The following is a 25,865-nucleotide window of genomic DNA, read 5'->3' on the forward strand; positions in this document are numbered from 1 at the left end:
CTTACACAGTATATAATTTATACCTAAAAGACATTCATTATCAGGTTGTAAATGTAAAAGTTTTCTTCCACTCAGCCCCTCCTGCAGAAGTGAAGCTTTTTGAGACTCACTAATGATTTCACTACTCACAAAAATTACATTCAAATTATCTGTTGCAATGAGTATTTCCTTTGCCTGATACAACTTCTCTTTTCTCCAAGAGTTTCACCACACCTTCTCAGTAAATAACTGAGTACACAAAATGTGCATGTAACTCATAATATGGTATCAATACAGTTTGAACTGTGAAAAGTTAAACAGAACATTTGAGCTTAGGCTTTCAGTAACCAGCTTACGTGCAAACGAACCATCAAACAGATCAAGTAGACTCAAATATTCATACAAATGGAGATTAATGTAAAATAATCACCACAAATTCATTATCACAGGTTACAGTTGCACCCAATATACCATTTGAAAACACCGTGAAAACAAAAAAAAACACTCCACATAAATTTCAAAGTAAAGACAAAAATTATTTTTGTCAAATTACCTCATATTTACCACAAAAAAACATTTACTATATTCAACTGAATTGCTTAAGAATGTAAAAATCTACCAATATTAGCTTAATTTCAAGTTTTGCCCATTTAGTCTCCAGGCAGTAATCAGTAAACATTTCTGCCATGATCTTCAGAATCTGTCAGTTTGGCAGCCTTCAGAAAAGTTTTGATTCATGAATGCCTTTTGGAGTTTTCTTTGTTTGTGTTTTGATTTTTTAAATTATGCAAATTATGGAACTATTATTTCTATTAAAAAACCAACTTTACTACTTTAAAGTGTTATTATCGAGTATAATGTGCAGGAAATCTGGCAGTGGAAAAACAGTAAATGCAGAGAATTCTGCAGACACATCAGCTCTGCAGTATAAAATTTTCAAAAAAAGAGACCTTTCATACTAAAAAACTCAAAAGCTTACAAAATAATGCTCCAGCCTGTTAGTGAACAAATATTTAATACAATTCCATTACATTGTACACATCACTATGACATTTTATTGTTAATTGCTTATGATATCCTAGTACATGAAAATAGAAAACAAGTTATGGGAATCCAGGGAGTTGCCCTAACAAAGACAAGAGGCCTTTCTCTTAAAAGGCTTTGTGCCACTTCAGACAAGGCCATTTACAAGGGCAACAGATTGGACATTGAATTGCTGGGGATGAGATTTACATAGGCAGCTGTCACTTCTCAGTGGGAAATAAATAAATAAGACTCCTGCACCCAAAACAACTTGTACCCAAAAACTCAATGCACTCCAAACCCCTAGCTGCCTTTCAAAGAGCTGGAACAGGTATTTTCTTTTTGATATTACAGACTTCTGTTATTTTGTAAAATAACATTAAATACTTACACCTGTTTAAGAAGTTATCAATGTTCTTGTTTTTTCTTAAGGCAGGAAAATCCAAGTCATACACCAAAGCATCTAATCCATCCTGAAAAAAAACAAACAAAACAAAAGCAAAATTAAGTATTTGAAAAAATAATTACACATGCTGCTAGCTAAAGAGCCAAGTTAAAAAAACCAGTTGTCCCTATCAATCTTCCATGCAAATGAAATCATTCACATTTATTTAATGACTGCTAGCAGTTACATGAAACAGCTGTTACTCCTTCGCTTCCATAGGACTCATCAAAATTTAATTCCATGGGCTTTTATGTATTATTACCTTAATTAGCTCCATATCTACATGAAAATAATTACTTTTTCCAAATACAAAAAGAACAAACAACAGTTCTAATGAAGTTCAGTAATATTAAAAAGTCACAGTGCATCACACAGTAGGCACTTGAACATGAAATGGCAACTGGTAAACAGGACAAATATGGTAATTTCATTCACAGAATCAAACCCCTGTATTTTATCCACTGAATCAGTGTGAATTCTCATGAACACTATGTTGGGCTTTATACAGTCCTACTTCAAAAGTCACAGTGCATCACACAGTAGGCACTTGAACATGAAATGGCAACTGGTAAACAGGACAAATATGGTAATTTAATTCACAGAATCAAACCCCTGTATTTTATCCACTGAATTCAGTGTGAACACTACGTTGGGCTTTATACACTCCTATCTAAATCTAGAAACAAATAGCCACAAGCCCATCTGGCACTAGTACCACAGCATACATCCCTACAAACAAAGGCAAACCAAACACCATCATAAAACCCAACAGAAAAATACAACAAGGAAGGAAATAGTTTTAAGGTCTCATTAAGTGCCATGAACTTTGTGACTTAGTTTAAGTCTAAGTTTGTCACTAGGTATAAATGACTCCTCAGTGGGTAGCACCTTCTTGGAGAAAGACTAAACCTAGTTTTTTGGCTGAAAACCACAGATATGGCTTCAACTGAAAAATGATCATGTATTCGAGGAATTATGTAACAAAGAATTAAAGTGCATTAGGGAGTTCTCTCTCAGGTAAGTGTGACAACTGCAAAAACAGAGACAAAGGTCTTAAAATACAAATTGGTGTATATTACTAAAGCATGCCAGAGATGTACTGCTATTTACTTGTCCATTCATAGCTAGGTGTTTCTATTACCTATTTTTAACCTGCTTGGAGTGAGATATTAGACCAGACATATCTTTGATCTGATCAGTTCAGATCTGACTAGACCTAATTTGATTGCTTTCAGCTTTTAAAAGGATTTTTCTATCCTTTTTTCAGGATTGAAAACTGATCCATCAGTCCTTGCTAAGTATACCAAGTAACGATGCCTGAACAAAAGCTAAAACATAAGCTTTTTGAAAGCTTATTTTCCAGGAATATATAGTTGAGAACACATTTTATTTAGACTGAAATATTAGTCTTTGATCTTTCACTTCAAATTCAAACTATTTTTCACCTCAGTCTTTATGACTGACTTTTAACTATAAAAAATCCCAAGTACTATCAAGATCAAAATTATTTCTTGGCTTGCAGTCCTCACTTTTAAAGTATGTGAGATAAGAATTATTTGCTTCACATATAATAAGCAGTGAAATATTGCTAGAATTTTAAAACAGGTAGCTGCAAGGATAATCAGAATTACTTTAAAGGCTGGATATTATTAAAATTGTCAATTTCATAAAAACATTCCTTTTTAAGCTACCTCTGCCTACAATGGCTCATTTTGAACTAAGAAATGCTAAAATGAAAACTATACAAATAAAGAAAAGCATCACAGTAAGTCAGTTCTCTAAAATAAAGTCAGGTTTTGCATATTGGGCATTAAAGGATCATCTTTTTGGACTGACACTGATGATGAAAATAGAAAGCAAATAGCAAGGAAACAACATTAAACCAGTCAGTAGTAGAAATAGAGAGTAGTAGAATAGAGTAAGAGGCCAACAACAATTTGGACTCAAGACCAATGCAGAAATAAAGCTTTGCAGGCAGGGTAACTGTAACTTAGTGAGAAATACTTTGCAAACTACTAAAAGCCATCTTTTCCAAAGACACATGGTAAATACCCAGGAAATCCAGGGAAAAAAAATTCAATTCTTTGGTTCTGTTGACTAAATTTAAGGGAGAACCATGATAACTGCTTGCACAGCAGTACTAAGTCCACTAGTAGCTTCTGTGCATTTAACTCCATGTTGTGTGAAGCAGTAGGAAAACACCAGCTAGGAGACTGCTGGGTTCCATCCAGTGATTTTTAAAAGCAAATTAAAGAGATGACACTGAACTGTCAAAATCTGAGGTTCAATCTGCTGTGAAGCCTTCCAATCTGTACAGTCAATTGATTTGTCCAGGTTCACAACTAACACAATTTCCACTTGCCCAGCAGAACCAAAAATTCTCAAATCCTGCTTGGTTCTGGGGTCGTGCAATTATCTGTTTCAATTCAGGGCTTGCTCCAAAAGCCAAAATTCACTATTTTACTTGATAGGGAGGTTTAAAGCACCAAATTAAAAAATATATTTCTGTTTCAATTCAGGGCTTGCTTCAAAAGCCAAAATTCACTATTTTACTTGATATGAAGGGAGGTTTAAAACACCAAATTTAAAAATATATGAAAAAAATGGCAGTATGCTTAAATTAATAACATTAATCTTACTTTTGTATCATACTTTTTCTTTCAAAATACTAAAACATAAGCCCATGCCTAAAGAAGCATAAAGTACAGAAAACTTTTTCCTTGGTGTCTCAAGCATGTTAGCTACTGTGTTATTTTTTAAAGTTTTAATTAAAAGATGGGAAAAAGTGTACAAATTCCTTTCAACAAGCAAAAGCAAATTTCAATACTGTTTAATTCAGAATTCACCATGTACAATGTTTCCTGTTCTGTTCTTCACCTTCCAGTTCTTAGATATGAACTCCATCAATTAAAATACTTAACAACTCTGAAATACAGATTTAAGAGCTTGATCTTCCATTAATTTCAAATCCTATTTCAAGATCATGCAAACAATATCTCAGGAAGCTACATGCCAAGAATTGCTTATTTAAAAGGCTCTTCAAGAATCAGCTTCCCTTCACTACAGTATCCAGAGAATAAGCTAACCTGGTTCAAAACTTCCATTAAAAAAAGGTAAGGATAGGTGATATTCTATAATTAATCCTTAACTCAAAATAATTATTTTCTTCAACTGAAGTAACCTTCTGAAGGAAAAAAAACCCCTTGGTATTATTTTAGTGTCAGACTGCAAATGCAAGACTAAGCTTGAAGCAATTTTATGGAATCATAATTAATGGAAGTAAAATACTTGAGATACCTGGTGTAAAACATAAAGCATGAAACAGCCTACTTCACTTACATTAGCTAAAGCAGAGAACTTACAAACACTACAGGCTGTCCCAACACCAAGGGGAGCAGAGAAGCACAGCTATTTTTAAATGGTATCACTAGTGGACAAACAGGGAGGAGTGCACAAGCTCAAAGTGAGCGTTGGTTCAAAGGGGTGGGGAGTCAGAGATGGGAACATACTACAGAGTTGCAGAAATAATGGCTTGCAGAAAAAGGGTTAAGTCTAAATGAGACATGATCATTATTGCCAGTAGCTGCTGAGATAGCTCAGCTTTCTTCATTCCATCTTGGTCTTTCAATACGTCATCGTTTTTGCCAACACAGAAAGGAAGGGACATCATCTTTCCATCAAGACCTATAGCAGCCATACTCTTCCCCTCTTAAAGGATGACAAGATGTCATTATAACAGGCAACCATACCTCCAGTAGTTCCATGAACTGTATTAAAACAGGACTGCCTCAATTTTATGATGGATCTTTCCTCCACTTGGATGGCTGCCATGTATTTTTAGTATGTATCTTCTTTAAATACAGCACATTCCATACTTCTTGGAAACATATACTGTGGCTTAGAGGTATTTTCAGCTAACACTAAGTTCTACCTTATTTTGTCATTACAGAGCAATTTTCCTGTTTAGCTTTCAGGTCTACACATTTTTCTTCTAACAGTTAAATTGGATTACTAAAATAAATTGGTTTATACCTCCACTTACATGGTAACAGTATTTCAGAGGTGATTAAAGAACAGGAAAAAAACTTCATTTCTTCAGTCAGTTTCATGGTCTGATACAGCCTTTTCTATATCACATTCATTCAATGAAATCATCAATAGTTTAATTATCTGTTTAAAAGACCTCATTTTATCCTTAAATTTTAAAGAGGGCACACTAGGGAGTCATTACAACATGCAGAGTTCTTCCTTATGAAAACAACAATTCCACATATTCTGTTGGTTGAATTTTGTTCATTACTACACCACTTAAAAGTTTGAAAGGTATAGTTACATAGAATAAAACCAAAGGTCAGTCTAGATGCATAGACTGGCTCTGGAGGTGACAGTGCCCAGGAAAGAGGATATGAGCAAGCCCTGCTCAGATGTATGTGTGAGCCAGAAATGGCACTGTCATAGTTGACTGCCATTTCGTCAACTATGACAAGAATTTTCTAGGCAACATTTTTTTTGGTGATTTTTGTCTAAATGTTTTTTCCACTGCATTTACAGCATTGCAGAGATATGAATTCCACCACCTATAGGCTATACAAAAGTGTATCTCACCTCGAGCTTACCACTCTTCAGCCAAAAAAGAGACAGTGACTCTTCACCCACCTCACCCAAGACACAGCTTTACACACTTGCAGCATTTCTGACCAACTCTCTTCCAATTATCTTTGTATGAAAGTTATTTCAATTCCCACCATCAACGCCCTGTGGTGATTTGTTATTTCCACCATGTACATTTTTATTGGGGCAGGGGCACATGTGGAGAAACTGCACATTGTGTTTAAGTTGTGAGCACTCTGTAAGTAGACATGGCATTACAACAGTTCTTGTTCTGTGCTTCATTGTATTTCCAGTTCTTCACTGAAATATTTGCTTCGTTTTTATAGTCATTGTGTACTAGTTTGATTCTTTCAAAAACGAGGCATTACAAATCAAAGCTAGTTCAACATAACATAAGTCCACAAAGATGAGAGGTTTTTCTCCCATGCACTCAATCAACATTCAAAGATGAATTTTACCTACCACTTTTAATCAGCCAGGGACAAATTACTAATTTCTTCTTTGATTTTCTAGATCTCTAATTTTTACTGCTCTACAATCATAAATTGATCATTATTCACCATTTTAGATCCCTTATGGCTGTGAAATACCACACACCTATTCAACTTCATTACCAATCTGTTTTGAATAGACTGATCACCAGCTTTCCAATTATTCATCTATTCATACAAGTAGGCGAGCCCAACAGCCTTTGCCATTACTTCCCCTTCAGTTGTTCTAAAAATACAGAATGCTGTAACATAAAACTTACCATTAACACATACATTAACTACACAATCTCTTAACACTGAATTTCTCAGGTTGTTATGCTAACTTCTTTTCATTAAGTTCATCTAAAATGGACTGATTTTCTTCAGTTTGTCTTAAGCAGTCTCACCTTAACTGGATTTTCCCCAGATTTTGATCTATACCTACTTGCAAAGTTTTAATGCATCAAACTGCCAGTACTACTATGACTAGACTAGAGTTCTTCACTCTGCAACTACATTCCCTAACTTCAAAACTCACTACAATTATGTAATGCTGGTTTCATTCAGATGTTTGAATTAATTTTATAGGGATATATGAAAATATACACTATCAACCAATTCTGATTTAGCAAAACATATCTCATGATTCATAACTGATATGAAGAAGAAAATGCAGTAAATGATCGACATTATCAGGGTACAATTTTTATATTTTGAAATTTTATTTACACACATTTCATTATGACGCAGCATCATCTAGCACAAATAAAAATACATGAAATTCAGCTGAAACTTTGTTATTGAGACACTTGGTTTTACTATTTATTTAGCATTCAAAGCACTAAAAATACTTAATAAGTATTACCAGCAGACAAAATTTGCATTCCTTGCACAGACTGGAAGTTATCCAAGTTTAAACTCTTTGCTATTTTTACTTTTTTCAAGAGACAAAAGTAAGCCTTAAAATCTACAACTCTTAACTATCCATATTTAGGAAAATGGCTACAATGCAGGGAACCAATCTCTATAGCACTATGATCTTCCCCCCTCACTATCAAAACAACAAACCTGACTCACCTTCTTTTGTGTGTGTTCATCATAATTCACAATAACGTCCTGTCATAAGTAATTCTCTTGTCAACTATGCCAATAGTGCTACATTTATCTATCTCTCATCAAATACACAAAAGATCCCATTAAGTTTTAAGTTAATCACGCTCATTAATTTTGCTGTTCAAATAAGAGGAAACTGCAATTTAACACTTCATCTTTAAAGAGGACAAGACAATGTAGACAAAGTTAAGGCACTTCACTTAAGAATTTTCATTAAATTGTTAGAGCAAGCAAAGTACACAAACTGACATGTGAGGCTGGGTAAAAGCCCCTTGATTCATCACCCAGCATGACAGAACTCCCCAGAGCTCCTTGCTCCCTACTATTCTGCATACTCCTAGGAGTTCTTGCAAATTTGCTTAAACAGATATCCTTTCAAACATAAATACTGGGGGGCGTGGAGTGTTAAGTCAATAAAGAGCAAAGAGTTTGACTCAGTGAAGATTTAACAACTGAATAAGGAGATCTTGAAACTTCAAGGTAGCAATATTGAAAGCAGTATGGATTACTGCTTTCATTTTGACTATTTTAAAGGGTTATTCCAAGTGTAGTTGCAAACTTCACCCACATGTGCTTCCTTGTATAAGTACAAGTACTTGTCTTCTGTTCAAAGAGTAGCTGTCCTGGAATAAACTAAAACAAAATGTAGTGCAAATCTGTGAAATCAACCTATATACAGGTTGTACTACCTATACAAAGGATTACTGCCAGCACCCACTACATGCCTTAGTCTTTCACAAAAACAGAGGCTAAGTCATAGATCCTTCTCACCAGAGCCCCTCTCTGTCCACTGACTACATAGAGAAATCTTGAATCGCTAGATCTGTTTGGAATGACACCTATTTGTGAGATCATTTTATGCCTAAAATGATGGAAAACTAACATGGTTTTAAGATGTGTTCCAGAAAATGTATTTCAGTGGGTGTTTCTTTCCACTCCAAATTCTAACACTATATTGCAACATTAATTTTACTACAATAGCATAATTTCTTGTGGTCAATAGTCTTTACATCCCAACTTCAATTTATTACATTGCTGCTTTATTATTTCAATTTGTCATCAGAATTAATTCCACTTAGTATTGCATCTTTAGGAACAACTATCAGATGAGAGAGCAGTGTCTTCAAGGATATGAAGAACACAGACCGATATAGCACCAAGAACATATTCAGTAAAATCCATTTCATAGGCAGAAAACAGGTACCATATAATTTGAAAATAGTTCAGGAAGATGTGAAACAGGAGTAAAAGCTGATTGCCATTAAGTCAAATTATACTGATTCATTTCACAGCAAGTGAGACCGCTGGATCCTGGCAGCCTCATTTCCTTAAAAAAGGTTCACTTGCATTGCTTAATATGCTCTGTGGACAAGTTTTATAACCTTCAAAGCTTCTACACCAAATGTGGCACGTTCTACCATGAAAACAATACTTTACACAAAAAGACTAACACAGTTGTAGAACTATCTGGAAGGCTACAGAGATTCTTTATATTTTAATGTGTAGAAAATAAAATAGCCTACTTTAGGTTTAAATCATTTATCAAACCATGTTTGACTAACATTAGAATTAAATAAGGTGTAAGTGCAGCTTGTTAAAAGCATCCTTTTCAAGAAAACTGCACTGAATGTGATTATCACAAGTACATCTAAAACATACATATTTAAATAGTGTTAGAAGAAGTAGGAGTCCTGGTTAGGAGCACTGACTGATGTTTATCACCATGGAAGCAGCATTCCACAGCCACTGCAGCATTTGGTATTAGGAAATGCCTCACAGGTCTAGAGTTCCCAGCTACTGTAACAACTGCAACTGGAGATGAGCAGACAACCTGACACACTATCCACAGAAATACCTCGTGGTGGAAAAAAGCCACTTCACATCCTTTCCACTTCTCAAAGTTGTGGTGCCAACCAAAAATATAAGGTAAGCCCTGTTCCCTCAACTAAGATATAAGATCACTACTTTTTTTTTTTTTTTTTAAAGCCAAACATCACTTGTAAATTATATCAGCAAACACTCTTTGAGGTCCTCAGAGCTTTCTCGGTTATCCTGTGAGGGCAGATTCTTCCACAGGCAGCAGAGAGATCTGCTGTTCTGATTTGGGAGTCCCAACCTTTTCATTTGAAACACAAACACTCAAAACTACCAATTTAGATCAATGGGAGTCAACACTCTAAGAAACGCTCATTAGAAAGCAAAAGTAACATGGATAAAAATTAACACTATGGATGCAAATACTGGTACATAACTTCCCTTCAACAAAATGTATAAAGACAGATTAGAGATAGGAAAGAATGAAGACAAACTAGTCCAGTCCCAGCTCAAAAGTCTAAGGCTTCTTTTGCAGCATCCTGCAAGGAGTCGAGTAAAGACTTCACCAAAAGAAAAGAAACTGCACAACTCCATTAGGAAATAGTGGTATTGACCAAAGGAAACAGAACCCCTCCACATCTGTTGCCTAGGAAATTGCTGTCTGCTTCCCATATTTTTTTCCAGGCAGGTATCCATGAAACCTGACTTCAGAAAGTAAGCTTTAGTCACCTGGGTAAGAAGTGAATTAGCAAGACGTCAACATGTTCACCAGAGTTACTGTAAACAACATCAACAAAATTGCTTTAGCTCTTGTAAAAGCTGTCAAATATGTAAAGCTATTTTAGATCTCTTAGCTTTACATCACACTAAAACTAGTGCAAGTTCTCCCATCAATAGCTTAAATTGCTGCTTCTAGCTCTCCCATCCTGCTTTTGTCTGAAAACTGATACCTCTGCTATGAAAAACAAACAAAAATATTACCATCAAAGTATGCAATACAATAAGTCACTGGAAAGGATACTAATTTTTCTGTAAATCAACAATACCTTAGCAGCCATACTGAACCTGCTGTCACCTGACCCTGATTATGTTTGCTGCAAACATAACCAAGTGCTAAATACAGACATAAACAATAAACTATACAACAACAAAAAGGGAAGTTCTCTTTTTAGCTTTGACAACTTGGTCTTGGAGATTATACTAGCTCAATAATTATGCTTTACAAAAAGACTCTAAAAAGGTGCACCAAGGTATCACCCCGCAGAAAAATAAGCCAGGGACTGGAAACAGATGCTGAGAACAAAAGCACTTAATTTTTTAAACAGAGCACAGACAATTAATTAAATAACTTTTCAAGAAAGAGTGGGATCACAATTTTTCTAGCAGTCTGGAAGCACTGCACAAAAATCTCCCCTTCCCCACCACTAAAAGGGAAATTCTTCCCTAAGACTCTACAAGTCAAAACACTTCTACAATTAGAGGCAAATAGCCATGAGAGAAGCCCAGTAATGAAGATTATGAAAAAATTATGCTAAAAAAACTCTGTAGAAACTGAAATAGTGATTTGTAAAGCAGTATGCCTTTCCTTAGTGTCACATGCTAACCAATCTGCAAAACAAAAAATATGGGAAGTTGAGCACAACTGAAGCAAGGAATCAACTCTGAGAAGCTTCTTTGATTGCGCAATCTCCTGTCAGAGCTCTCGCTACATTTCTGCAATAAACATTCCAGCACAAGCAATCACACGTCAAGCAGATATTTGAAATATGCAACTAAACAAGAACCTAACACTATTTAAAAATTTGTGCATCGTTAGGCAGTTTTGTATCGCAAACCCTAGTGAAGCCCATAGATTTTTTTCATGCATTGATTACAAGAAAAACTTCACTTTCAATAAAAAAGATGTTTGTATGCATAAATCAAATGTTTTTTATATTTGTTCTTTTTTTCCATGATGAATACACCCACAAAAATGACTTTCAAGTAATGTTATTTTTAAAAAAGGTTATAAAAATTCCATGAGAATTACTTTAGATGTAGACAAGTTATTTCTATTCCCAACCACTTAGATACATCAGAATTAACCGGATTTTGTTACGAACAGGAAAAAAACAGCAAGTTTTCCACATTTTTGGGAAATTTTCACTGTTAATGTAGAACAAAACAGTTCTGCTAACAGTTTCCAGAGTCCAGAACCCAATGAATTAAATTTATAAATTTAAAAAAAAAACTTGTTTTAGGCATTACCTTTAAGCAATTTTTTTTAAAAGTGTGAAGAAACAAACTCTCTTTCAAAACCCACTTGAAGAAAAAATGGTAGCATATACAGAAAATGCCACTAGTAACACTATTTTAATTAATACTGGATGTTTAAGTATATATTCAAGTCATTAACAGTGACTACTTTCGGATCGAAAAATACTCCCCCAACAGACGCTTTCAGAGAAGTTGTGGATGTCCCATCCCCAAAAGTCTTCAAGCCAAGCTGGACAGAGCCTTGAGCAACCTGATCTAGTGGAAAGTGGCTGTCCATAGCTAGGTGGTTGGAACTAGATGATCTTCAAGGGCCCTTCCAACCCAAAACATTCTACAGTTCTCTGATTTAAACCAAATCTCTAAGTACTCTGTAGGGGTGCATCTTTTTACCCTTTCTGACGCCATAGTAGAATCATAACTAAAATCCTGAATGCTTTGGACTGCATGTGAAAAAAGAAAGGTGTTAACTATAAAACAAAAAATTTACATGAAAGCATGGTTCCACATTCCACCACTGAAATGACAGAACCAAAGCTGTCCATTAAAACTTAAGGGTGGCTTTCTACAAACTGCAAGTCTGTCTCATTATGTCTCATTATAATCAGTAAGGATTTTACCATATGTAATAATGCAACAATATAAGCCAACTTATCTGGGATTTCCAAGTACAGTATTTCAAGACTAGAGGAGGACAGGAAATGTTAGGAATCCATTATAGGATCCAACATTTTTAATTTCAAGGAAGTCCAAAGATGTTGTGATTTATAACACTTACAAGACTGTTAGGGGCGTGCAACTAAGTTCCTTTTCAAGCTTTGAGCCTAAAGTTTGAGGAAAACTAAAGCCACTGACTCCATACACCAAGAAAGAAGTTTTTCCCAACATTTCCACTGCGCAAGCATGACACATGCATTCCTAACACACTTGCTAAAGCATGAGACACAGAGAGCAGAACTTCATAAAACAGTGGTATTCAACTTCTACAACACTGGGTATTTTCACCAAGCTCATATACTGCGATCATAAGGATGAAAATACAAAAATACTAAGAAAAAATTGTAAAAGCAACTCTTCTACTTGTCCAGCTACATCAAAAGAGTAAGTCAACTCCTCCCCAATACCACTCTTCCTCCATAGCATTCCAGAACCTGAGAAAACCACCCCCTGCAACAGGATACAGTAGATCGATATGTGTACTCCAAAGGCATGATTTTCTTTTGGACTTAGAACACAGAAGAAAACAAATCTTAACCCAAGAGGAAAGAGAGCCAGAGCTGTCTGGACCATTGCCACAATCACGGAATCTTGTCAAAGTCTCTCTTGCCTGTCCTTACAAGGGAGCAAGACTGAGCCTGGGCTGATTAACTTAATCTCTACAGGAAATGAGGGCAGGCAATATTTTTGTCACACCATAAAAGCCTGCCATGAGATAAATCAGAGCGCGCTAACATGATATCTTCTGTTCCTCCATCCCACAGACCATTCTGAGTAGCTGTCATTTACTTTCTCATCAAGCAGAGAGTAAAACTGATAAAAATGTGTTTTTTACAAAATAAACCGAAAGGGAATGAAAGGCTACTTTTTACTCCCATCCAAATTCTACATGATTTCTACCCGAGGATTTGCTTTATGAGAACATTTTTCGAGTATCTAATTTTTAAAAGAAGTCATAAAAAACCACTGCTTTCTTGGAAATCTACATGAACTAAGACACTGGAGATACAGTGTATGTGTGTATAAAAATATTTTAAAAACAAGTAATTCAAAGGCCATGTCAAATGAGGTCAGGCAGTACCTGCTACTTCCCATTCATATAAATTCTGTGTATGTAAAACACTGAGGAAAGCAGGTTTCCAATTTCTAAATACTACAGAGTATCAACATGAGATATTCTGGAATGTAATTAAGAGCAGCAGTATCAGTTCAAGAATTTAGAGTCACATTTTTATCAGACATCCTGCACTTGAATTTCCAGAAGTCTGCTGGACCACAGAGCCAGTTTCTGAAGAACTACATAAAACATGGATGGAAACAGATACTTGTTACCAATCATGGTCATTTTATAAATTAATATATAAATATAGCCTCAGAGACTTCAAAAGGTAATGGAGAAGTCAGTTATACCTTTTGTGATATTCAAACAAAATGCACTGGCATTGAGATAAACTATCCTTATATTTAACTAAACTCTGAACTACAGATAAACAATTTGACTTAGAAAAGGAAAAATCTAACCATCTGACATTAAAAAAGGTCTAACACAAGGAAGCGTGTGCATGCATACATCCTCTACACACAGATTTACACATCCCAAACAACCAAGCATTTCAAATAATTTTCTTTTTTAAAGCGACCTACCGCTTTCATTCAGATTCACATTTTACAAACTGTTTGCTTGGCAAGAGAAATAAGAAGTACCAAATACTTCAACAGAGACACAACAGAGACAAACCCCTTTGCACTTGCAAAATTGCAAGTAGTTCATGATGCAAAGCTCTATATGCAGTCTTCAGAGAAGAAAAGCAATGCAGCATTTAACCAAATACTGTCATGTAAAGCACATTTCAAATCCCCACTTGCCTCAGTCAAGATTACACATACTTGCAGCAAACAGAAAAGAACTGAACTTCCTCTTTTCTGAACTGCTGTAGATCAACTCTAAGATCAAGTCATATTCACATGTTTAGAGCTCTTCTTCTTTCCTTCCAATACAGAATTAAGGGACAAATATGAAAATTGGTCGCTTCTTATAATTTTGTCCCTTTATGTACTGAACTACGACATGCCAAATTTGCAATTTATTTAACCTTACCTTACTGAAAAACCTCTTAATCTGCTTATTCTCTGAAGATGACACTTAGTCCAGTTCAATATATTCAGTTAAAAGCCAACTTTTATAAATAAGAACACTGAGATAATACTTCTTAGAGATAATACCTCTTTTTGTATGTGTTGCTGTATAGAATTAAGAAAACAGCAGAAAACCAGTCTATGAATACATAAGCTATTCCTTCTGAAAACCAATATAAAAATCCATGGCTATCCAGAAGATAAGAGCAAGAAAATTCAGAAAAAAAGCTGAGTGGAATAGTTCTATATTCTTACATACTTTTTCTACGCAGAAGTTAATCTTAACAGCAGAAAATCATCTGAGTATCCTACAGCCCGACTTGCTCTCTTTTCCAAACTCTGTTCACTGTCATAAGCATACCAAAAACGTATTTTGACTTTTCATTACCAAGTTTTTTAAAATGTTTAATTACTCGCAGTATGATCTTAAAAATTACAAAACCAAAATTATAATATAGTTTACATTCCTTATCAATCCTCAAAATAAATATGCTATTTTCTGTAAAAAGGGAGAAGCATACCTTTGAGTGTCCTAAAAGGCCGATGTGGCTTAGATCTTCTCTTCTGTCAAGAGTCAACTACCATCACACTGCATTATTCTGAGCTAGCAGAAACATAACAGGAACCTGATGGCAAAGAAATTACTAAAAGACATCCTGATTGAACCCCTTTTCCTTGCAACACCACAGTGACAGTGACTGAATTTTCCTGTTTGGCACCACAGATGCTGGAGCATCTCATTTCTTTAAAAGCGCATGAGGAATGCCAATGGCCTGACGTAACTGCGTCTGGGAAAAGACCATAAGCAATGGCTGGAATTTGATTTGCTCTTTCCACCGAGTTCTTCCAATGCCTTCTTATTTCACCTAATACACCTTCCCTGGTGGATTACAGTACGGCTCATGGTAGGTGTCCTCCTGCCCCACAACCCAAACCATAAGAGGGAGGTAAATTCTAAAAAGCTTGTGGCTAAATACTACAGCTACTGAATGTAGCACAAGGGTAGCAGATGTATTAGATGCTGGCTTACAAAACAGAGACAAGAGGCTGTTGTAGAAAGATTGTGGCCTCACTCTTGATGGACTGGCCTGAGGATTGCTGCTACAGAACCCTCTAATACCAGTCTCATTGTACAAGTGGAATTCTAAAACAAAATCTCTTGCACTTCTAAGCTTTATTACAGAAAAATAATCAGCTGAGAAATAAAATACACTTGAAATTAAGAGCATTGTTTAGACAATTTTTTCCTTTATAATTCTTAGGGCTCCATCAGAAATACAGATTCAACCAACTACTTCAGTTATTTCTTGAAAGCTTACCTGCAGCCTTGATTTTATGCCCAAATAAACTACATATCTTCATCTAGTAAAAGTTAAATGTTGCTTGGCTATATCTGACTGTATATGGTAACAACCTTACATATTCAAATTACCTGTTTTACTTCCATACTTACAAAGAAGAATTGCATCTTATTTACCGAAAACTTCATTCTGTGCTAATTCTTAATTTGGAGACATATACTAATCTCACTTGAAACGTCCTATGACAAAACTGAAGCAATTTCTCATCTGAAACCATCATAAGACAAAACTCCTACCAGCTCCTGATCATTATGCAAGCTTCTCTTAGCTTAACAGAGGTATCTTTCCAATCTAAATGGATAATTTGAACTTGCTGGTTTAAATTCTCAGAATGTTCTTCCCTCCTTCCAGACAGAGTTCATCTTAGCTTCTAGAGCATTAAATGTCACAGAGACAAAAATTAACTCTATAGGAGCTGCTTTTCCTGATGTTTTCTTTTTTAAGTTCCAATACTATTGCTATTTAGAGTAAAAAATATTTAAGAAAATAATAGTGGTTTATATTTTTGTCCACTTACAAACTAGATTTGTTATGCATGCATTCTGTGGTTGAGCTTCTTCCATGTCTTCAGGCCACTACCTTTAAAGGGTTTTCTCTTTAAGTCTCTTTCACTCTCATAAGACCAGATCTGCCGTTAAAAGAAATTAACATTGCAGTGCTCAGCACAGATATCATATCCTGTACAGTGTCACAGGTCAGAAAATGGGACCTCAATAGCTGAGGAAACAATTCATACATATAGGACATACCATTACTTTCTGCTTAATTACCACTGCTGCAAACATGTTGTTGCATTGATTTGAGAGCTTCACTGAGGCTCTGAAACAAAGCTAGGAAAAGGCAAAGGGAAAAACCAACCAGTGAAATACTGTAGAGATGTTTTCTCCGAAGACAGAGGATCATAGAACCACAGAACAGTCTAGATTTGGTGGTACCTCCAAAGTTCAGCTTGTCCAACTTTTCAAGCAAAAGGAAGACTTGATGAGATTGCCCAGCACCCTGCTGAGTCTTGAAAACCACCACTAATGGGGAGTCCACCACATTCTGAGGACATTGTTCCAATGACTGACTACTGTCACAGTAAAATATTTATTTTGTACATAAACCTCTCCAAGGCAACATGTACACATTGGCTCTTTGTTTTCCCCTCCTGAAAAGACAGCTTTCATCTTCTTTGTGGCTGTCCTTTTAGCACTGGAACACCATGATGAGGTACCCCAAGCTTTCTCTGGGGGAACACCTTCACTTTTCCCTCACAAACCAAGAGCTCCAGCCCTCTGAATCACCTCTGTGACCCTCCCTGAATTGCAGGAACAAGAACTGGACACCTCCCTACAGAGGTGGCCTTACCAGCACTGAGTGGAATGATCACATCTCCAACTGTGCTACTGACCCCACCGTAGATGCAGCCCAGGATCCAATCTGCCCTTGCTGCTGCAGCCGTGCTCTGCTGACTCATGCCCACCTTGTTGTCCAGTGGGGCCCCAATGTCAGCAAGGCTGCTCCCAACCTCACACCAGATCCCAGCCTGGACCAGGCTCTTTGGTTGTGTCATCCCAGATGGAAGACACTGTTTGACTTCATTAAACTTCATACTGCTCTTGCTTGCCCACTCTTCCAGCCTGTCTGTAAAATGTCTCTTCCTTTTAAAAGGTCTCCTCACTACTCAGTTCAGTGTCATCAGCAAATTTACTGAGGGTACTTTCAATGCCACCACCCAGGTCATGCAGGAAGACACTGGACAGCATTAGGCCCAGCATCCACCCTGGAAGACCCCACTTGTGACAGGATGCAAGCCTGAGTAAAACCTACTGACCACCACAAGTTCTGATATATTTTTAAAATAATACATATTTGATGTCTCACCAAAATTAACTCACTCTATATTGGCAAAATTTAATTATTCCTTGTGCCATTTTGGTGTCACCATTCACTATACAGAAACATTCTCATCAGAGTTTCTTTCTAACAAAACCTAGAGGAGAAAATTATAATTGCACAGTGTTGAAAGCAAACACTCCTCTCAGTTTTTCTGAAGCTTAGAGTACTTCAACTGAATTTGCAGATTTTTTTAAAGGAAAATGAATGTAATGATTTCATATTTTTCATTACAAATAGTGTGTATACATGTGTATAAAAGTCTGTGAAGGTACTGAACATAAATTTCTTTCCATCCAATTCATTAATTTAATTGTGATCTGGAATGATCAGTGAAGCTTTTCACAGAAAGGCTTTCCTGGAAAACTGTTAAGCACATCTTCAGATTTAAAAAGCAAGCAATAGTTATATATGAATTCATTAAGGTACAAAACCACTACCTACTCGGTATGTGAGGCTAACAAGAAGGAAAATTATTTCAGAGAACTAATAAACTTTATTTATTACAACTCTCAAACTGCTTAGGCCAATGGAACATTTTAGTGTCTCCCCCCTTTCCTCCAGTGATTACACCACTGGAAACTATGGCAAACAGGAAGAATCTCCCTTTATACTATTGACTATTATCAGCTGAGCACTGGACACTGCAGTTTAAGTGCAACTTAAAATGCACATATCTTCATTTTAACTGCTTCATATAAATGCACAACACAGTTCAAACAGCCAGGGCTGACATTTTTCCATTGAAAGCATCACATTTCATTAAGCTCCTCTTTGTATACAATTTTCCCCCTAAAAATACAGTAATTCTCTATCACACGTTCAATGCAAAAAGAGTGATGAACATTATGAATATGCTACTAAAAAGCTAATGTATTGTAAAAATTTACTTATTATATTGAAGAACAGTAATTTCTAGGTTCATGTAATAATATGCATTAGCATGCAGAGAATTTTTTTTTTAGACAAAAAAAGTATTTTGCAGTTGCAAGCCCATGCCCATGTAAATCAGTTTTCCCTATTTGTCTGTAGGAACACCTGGAACTTAAGAAAAATACAGCTCTAACTCAAAAGAATAACCCTCTCAATGATTTTTTTAATGATTTTGGGAATCTAGAGAGGTTCCAGCTGACTGGAAGCTGGTAAACATTGTCCCAATTTAAGAAGGGCAAGAAGGATGACCTGGAAACTACAGGCCTATCAATGTCACTTCAATGACTATTACAGAAAAGCTTATTTGGGGAGATATGGAAAAACACCTGAAGGACAATGCAGTCATCAGTCACCATCAGTATGGGCTCATGAGGGGAAAGCCCTGCTCGACAAACTTAATTCCCTCTAATGACAAGGTAACCCACCTAGGTACCAAGGGAAGCCAGCTGATCCAATCTTTTGGGATTTCAGTAAAGCTTTCAGTACTGTCTCACAGTGTCCTACCAGATGAAATGTCCAGCATTCAGCTGGATAAACACACCACAGGACAGGCAAGCAACTGGCTCACGGGTCAGGCACAAAGAGCTGTAGCAAATGGGGTGACATCAGACTGTCGACCTGACACTAACAGGGTTCTGCAGAGCTCAATCCCTCCACAGGGCCTTGTGCTCATCAACATCTTCATTAATTACTTGGATGCACAAGTGGAAGGAATATTAAGTAATTTTCCAGTGATACTAAATTGGGAAGACCTGTTGACTCCCTTGAAGGCAGGGAGGCCCTGCAGAGACACACCAACAAATTTTAGGGCTGGGCAACCACAAACCATAAACAAAAGAGAAGTGCTGGATTCTGCACCTGGGATGGGCAACGCTGGATGTACACACAAATCAGAACAAGATGCTGGAAAGGAGTGCTGTGGGAAGGGACCTTGGGGTCCTGGTCAGTGGCAAGTTGAACCTAAGTCAGCAGTGCCCTGGCAGCCAGGAGGGCTAAGCATGTTCTGGGGGCATCAGGCACAGCATTGCCAGCAGGGCAAGGGAGGAGATTGTCCTGCTCTGCTCTGGGACAGCCTCACCTCGAGTGCTGGGGGCAGTTCTTGGTGCCACAAAATTAGAAAGATACAAAGCTATTAGAGAGCATCCAGAGGAGGGCCACTAAGATAGTTCAGGACTTTACAAGGAATGGCTGAGATCACTTGGCTTGCTCATCCTGGAGAAGAGGAGACAGGGAAGACCTCACTGCAGCAGTAATATCCTCATGAGAGGAAGTGCAGGGGCAGACACTGATTTCTCTCTGGTGATCAGTGACAGGACCCAAGAGACTGGCATGAAGCTATGTCAGGGGACGTTTAAGTTAGATATCAGGAGAAGGTTCTTCACCCAGAGGGTGGTTAGGCACTGGAACAGGATCCCCAGGGAACTGGCCACACCACCAACACTGACAGAGTTCAAGAAGCATTCCAACAACACCCTAAGGCACATGGTGTGATCCTTGGCGTTTGTAAAACGTGCAAGGTCAGGATGATCCTTGTGGCTCCAAGTCTGTATTTCTGCTGGTTAGGCACTGGAACAGGCTCCCCAGGGAACTGGCCACACCACCAATCCTGACAGAGTTCAGGAAGCATTCCAACAACACCCTAAGGCACATGGTGTGATCCTTGGGGTTTGTAAAATGTGCAAACATCATCAGGATGATCCTTGTGGCTCCAACTCTGTATTTCTGTGATTCTACAAAAATAATTTAAAAATTTGAAAGCAACGGATTATATCAAAAAAGTGGTTTGCAACATATCAGTGAAGATGCAATGTTAAACAGACTCACAATTTCCTTCTGACTTTAAGTCTTGCTGTGGAGGTTTTTGTTGGCCATTCATGTTTGACACACTTCATTGTAGCTTGATGTCTGCTTTTCAAATACTTAATGGTACTACCAGTGAAATTTCCCTACCCCTAAAAAGCAGTACAAAAAGTAACTTGCCTGCACACCATCAAACCCACAAATTGTGGGGGCTGGGGGAAGTACTTCCTTATTTTAGATGCAGGAAACAGAAATACAAAACAGTCTCACAAAAAGACTGAAGAAATCAGGAAACCCTAACTTAAGGCACATTAGGCCAAACAAACAATTCCAACACCAAAATCATCTTTAATTATCATCTTACTAATTTCTCTGCCTGTTTTCCAAACCTCATATTTGTGTAATTATCTTTGAGACAGACAAGACTTCCTTCTCCACAAAGGGAGTTTTTTGTTCTTGTACCCTACCCCTGCAACACCATAAATGTAATCTGTTATGTTCTGCAGTTTAAAATATTCAAAAGCAAAGACAGATGTATCACAATATCAAGGATACTACACTGATGCTTCTATTTGTTGATATTTTATTTACCAAGGCAAGAGATAACACGGCACACCAATTTTCATTTCACCTCCTATCTTTTCAAGAGATATTTGACTAATACTCAATCAAGAGGAAGAATTTAAATTGAATAATTGACTTTTCACAACCTCAATATCAAAAGGATAAAGTTATTTTTTATAACTGTCAATAATTAATTTATGGTAGGCAAATACACATTGCACAAGTTTAAGAATTAATTCAAGGCTATAACTTGACAGGACTGGCATTACTGACAAAATCATTTTTGTTGACTGCCCCATTAGCTGCTTCTCCTTTTCATGTCAGAACATGATTATTGGTTTTATTTCTACTGCAGAAGTGAAACAGAAATTATATGAAGGCTGAAGAACATAAAATAATGACATTTAAAAATTTTAAAACTACATGATTCTTGTATTTTGCAGAGATGAGGACACAGTTATCTTGTCCAACTTCATCAGGTGTTCTTATGGCTAACACTGCTTCCACCTTCTTCTGGATGTAGAAAGGAAGTTAACAAACATCCAGTTCATTTCTGTGAGCTGCACTTCATTATACTAGGAAGACATTTGTTTATCATTATGAAATTCAAGGAAAGCAAGATCTACAGAGAATTATCTAATCTTAAGCATAAGTTTTAGCTCTAAATTGCAAGTTACTTGTTAAAGATTGTGTCTTTTTCCATTGTCATGAAAGAGGTTATGTTGATTCCAACTCCTGTGAAAAAAAAAAACCCAACTTATTTTGTAAAAATATCATATTACTTTTTAAAGTAATTCTTCAAAAACTCATGACCCTATTTCTTTTTTTTCCACTTTTCCTAGCCCATCAGCTCAGAAGACTTGCTCTTAAATTACATGTAAAGGCCTATAAGTGGAATTATCATTCTGAAGAAAACTTAGGATTTCAACTTGTTTCAACAATACATCTTTGCTGAACACTGTTATTTCCTCCCACAAATATGAGTAATGCAGCACCACTATAAGGTAAGATTTTTGATGTTGAAACATACAAGAAAGAAAGCAAAAGATGTCCTGCATTGGTAGAGCTAGTCAACCTCCCACAAGATAGCCAGATTTGAACAAAGACCTTCAGCTGCCTATTTTGGTGGAATCTTACACTGAAAAATTAAGCTTCTACTTACTGGGCATCAGAAACTTGGAAAGAAATTTCCCGACCTCCAAATAAATGGTTTTGATAAATCTTTTCTTTTATTCCTGACCATATCTATGAGTTTGTCAAATTGCAATGAAACAGGGTATATAAAAAGAAAACAAAATCCCTTTTTCTCTCCTCTAGAATTCATGGTTTCAGACCTTTCTTTCCCATGAACTTGTGAAGAACTATGACAGAAACTATTCTTTATATGAAGGTGAAGTTAATCTGACTCCATTCTTTGCCAGAAGCTCAAAGAGGAGATGACCAAAGAAAAGAACAATGCAGACATCCCATCTATTCCCTGATGCCAACCAAAAATCAACTGTACAGAAGGCAGAAAGTCACAGAGGAGCTGCCTACAGTCACTGCAGTCCCAGACACAAAGCAGCTCCTGCAGCACCAGCATCTAAGACCCCAATTTTGCCTCTATATGGTATCTGCTTAAATCCCAAGTCCAAACTACTAATGATAATAGTGTTATGTACACATTGCATTCAGAAGGACAAAAGCTTTCTTATCAAAGCCGGAAGGCATTTGAGGGCAGAAAAGAAACAAAAGGAAAACACTTCAAAGATTCCTCTGACCTTCCAGTCATCAAGAACAAGAGTGAGAGAGACTTTTAGTCCTTTCCTTACCCCAATCCAATCTGCCATGCACAATCAATTAACAGCTCTGAGCTTGCAAGTTACGTGATACAAGACCTTCTTTGTGTTACAACTTCTTTCTTTCGACAAACAACCCAGAATTCTCCTAAATATGGTTTTCCTACCAAGAGTCTTCACAGCTTGACTCAGAACCACATTGTGACTAGCTCTGATGATTTCTCTGACCACCTGATTTTGCAAGTCAAAACTATCTCCAAACACTTTAAGGTCATGCTACTTCCAAAACCCATATGCACAAAACAGTTTGTGGAGTATGAAAAGGCTAAAAATAGCCATGGGCATTTTAGTAAAAGACAGAAGACAAAGGCTCTTCCAGGAAACCTACTGATTTATTCACTATAGAGAAAGCTTAGCTCATTAATGACATGTCCAATTATAAATTCAGTGTATTGGAAAGAAAAACCAAAACAACCAACCAAAAAACCCACTGCTCAAACAAAAAGCAACACAATAAAATACACAATCACATCAACAGTTCAGCTTTCACTCACAGGTCTTTATGGGCAATTTTTTTATTTACGTCACTATCTTTGCTCTACAAATGCTGGCAACAACAGCCCCTCTTTCAAAAGTGAGTCTACTGTGGTGTTCACATGGCCTCTGAACAGAGAGAAGCAGAAAAAAAGAATGATCCAAAAAATTCTTATCTCATTTGCTACTCCTGTGTTCTTAAACATGTAGAATGCATTAGAATATTACTTACCTGAAGGTAATTACTTAATTAAATTCTAGTAAACATTGTTTTTGTTAATTAACCTATCAAGTCCAAATTGTATCGACAGTCTGATCAGCAGTCACACGCTTCTTCAGTTTAAGATAATTCTTGTTAGTGTAATACAGTGTAATATAGTTCTAGTAGAATATAGTATAATAAAGTAATTAATTAGCCTTCTGATATCACGGAGTCAGATGCACATCATTTTTCCCTGAGCTGGGAGTCATCATAAATTTGATAGTCTACCACTTGGCTGGCACCACTTTCAGCCTTGAATTTTTCCACAAAAGAGGATACATAGCATGTAACAGCAGGTTTGACTGGTCCCAAGACCACCGAAAATTGTATCATTGTTATGCTGGCAATTGTTTGTTTAATTGCCAACGAACTTAGTAATTTAAGTTGAAGGAGGAGGACAGCTACCCACAGAAGATGTATTAGAGCAATAAACAAACCATCAGTGAAGTGGCAGAACCACCTTCCCTCTTTGAAAGAGGAGAATAAATTCTCTCAGTTCAATATCGACAGGATTCTTTCCATGCCTACAAGCAAAGCTACTTTCTAAGAAGAGATTAGTATAAAAACACATTTGTATAATCAGACTTCATAACAAAGAAGAGAATCCTATGATTCCACCTCTAACACTGACAACAGAGCAGAGTATCAACACAAAATTGTGAGGCATGAGTATTATCTCTGTTTTCAACCAGAGCTTCATGCCCTGCCTGGCACTATTCACACAACCTAGCATGTGCAAAAAGCACAGGCCAAGTATAACCAGCACACACTCACTCCTCCTGTCCTACCCTCACCTCACTCCTCCCTGAAGAATCTTCCCCATCCACTCCTACTTGGTTAGCTCCTGCCTGGAGAGGTTTCCTCCCCTCCTAACTACCTGACATAGTCACTTGCACACTTGTAGCCAAATGAGCTCCCAGATCTCACACTCAAGGAAGACGGTGCTTGTACTGACACCTTACACTTCAGCTTCTCTGAAGTCAAAGTTTGAAGCTGAAGTCTCTCCTCTGAAGACTCTGCCTGCAAACTCCACAGGCAGTCTTCTCTTCTCCAGTCCCTCAGGGACAGATCAGTTCCTGTCACATCAGTATCAAAAATTCTTTCACATTTCAGGACAATAAGGAAGTCCTACCCAGCGTCCCACACTGCCTGTAAAGAGGGAAATTATCTGTGTACACAGATACAGAAAACACAAGGCTACATAATCATGAAAAACTGAAGTGGCACTAGTGGAGTGCAAACTGGAGATCACAACAAGGCAATCACTCTCTTTTTAGCTCCAATAGAAAAATCTGTTTCAACCATATTCACAAATTAAATATGAGCTTATGAATTTACAGTGACTGACCCCTCAGATACAAATTTTTATGTTTAAAATATCCAAATCTACAAATGCCTCCACACAAAGTTCTTCTGGTCTTCTGTGGCAGATACCTTTCAAAAAATTATTTGGGCTAGAAACAGATTTACTAAACAAGAAGACCAGAACTCTACAAATGAGTACTGATGACTTTTCTATTTAGTTTTGGTGGATTTTAGCTTCAACAGAGAAAGCATTCTTCTGAGAAGGGGAAAATTACAGGTTGCCCAGAGAAGTTGTAGAGTTGTCAAAAGCCTTCCTGGGCAACCTGGTGTAGGTCACTCTATCAGAGTAGGGGGATGAAGGACCCCTAGACGTTCCTTCCAGCCTCAAACATTCTGTGAAAAAAAAAATGCATTTGTACTCAGCAACATACTACTTTCCCACAATACATGGTAATAAAAATTAAGAAGGCAGACTTCCAAATCACCATCCGAAGTAACTGGTTTAGACAAAAGAAATAAATGATCAAACAGTAGCCAGTTGGAGATGAATGCCTGAACCATTGTTCCTTCACACTTTCCCACTGGAAATAACCATTATGCCTATAATACAAGTTTTACTAACCATCTGCTGAAAAATGTAACATCTCCAACCACAAAACGGGAAAAAATTTCCTAGCTGAAATTTCCAGATGTCAAGACAAGCTTCTGGCTTCCTCTTCTTCAAAAAGCACACTCCAGATGACATACTTAGTTTTGTGTAGTCAGGGGTTTTTTTGGCTGTTATTTATTTGCTAAAAATTAAGCTCAGCCTCCACAGAAACAGTATTTTCATAGCAGTCAAGTCACTGACTACACAAGAAAACACCCATCTTCTATTAATGCATTTTC

At 36.9% G+C, this 25,865-nt stretch overlaps 1 protein-coding gene across 3 annotated transcripts in view; it reads right to left on the minus strand.

Moving 5' to 3' along the window:
- The window catches only part of ROCK1 (Rho associated coiled-coil containing protein kinase 1), an 85,134-nt gene that overhangs the window by 50,955 nt on the left and 8,314 nt on the right, over positions 1–25,865 (minus strand). For all 3 annotated transcript variants that reach the window (XR_005627166.1, XM_039706066.1, XM_039706067.1), the window contains exon 2: positions 1,394–1,475. Coding sequence is in view for 2 of the 3 variants with exons in the window: in XM_039706066.1 (XP_039562000.1) it covers positions 1,394–1,475 (82 nt within the window). In the remaining variant the exon portion in view is untranslated. The remainder of the gene's footprint in view (positions 1–1,393; positions 1,476–25,865) is intronic.

Source organism: Passer montanus, unplaced genomic scaffold (genome assembly GCF_014805655.1).
Source record: "Passer montanus isolate IOZ18808 unplaced genomic scaffold, ASM1480565v1 scaffold19, whole genome shotgun sequence".
Taxonomy (NCBI): Eukaryota; Metazoa; Chordata; class Aves; order Passeriformes; family Passeridae; genus Passer; species Passer montanus.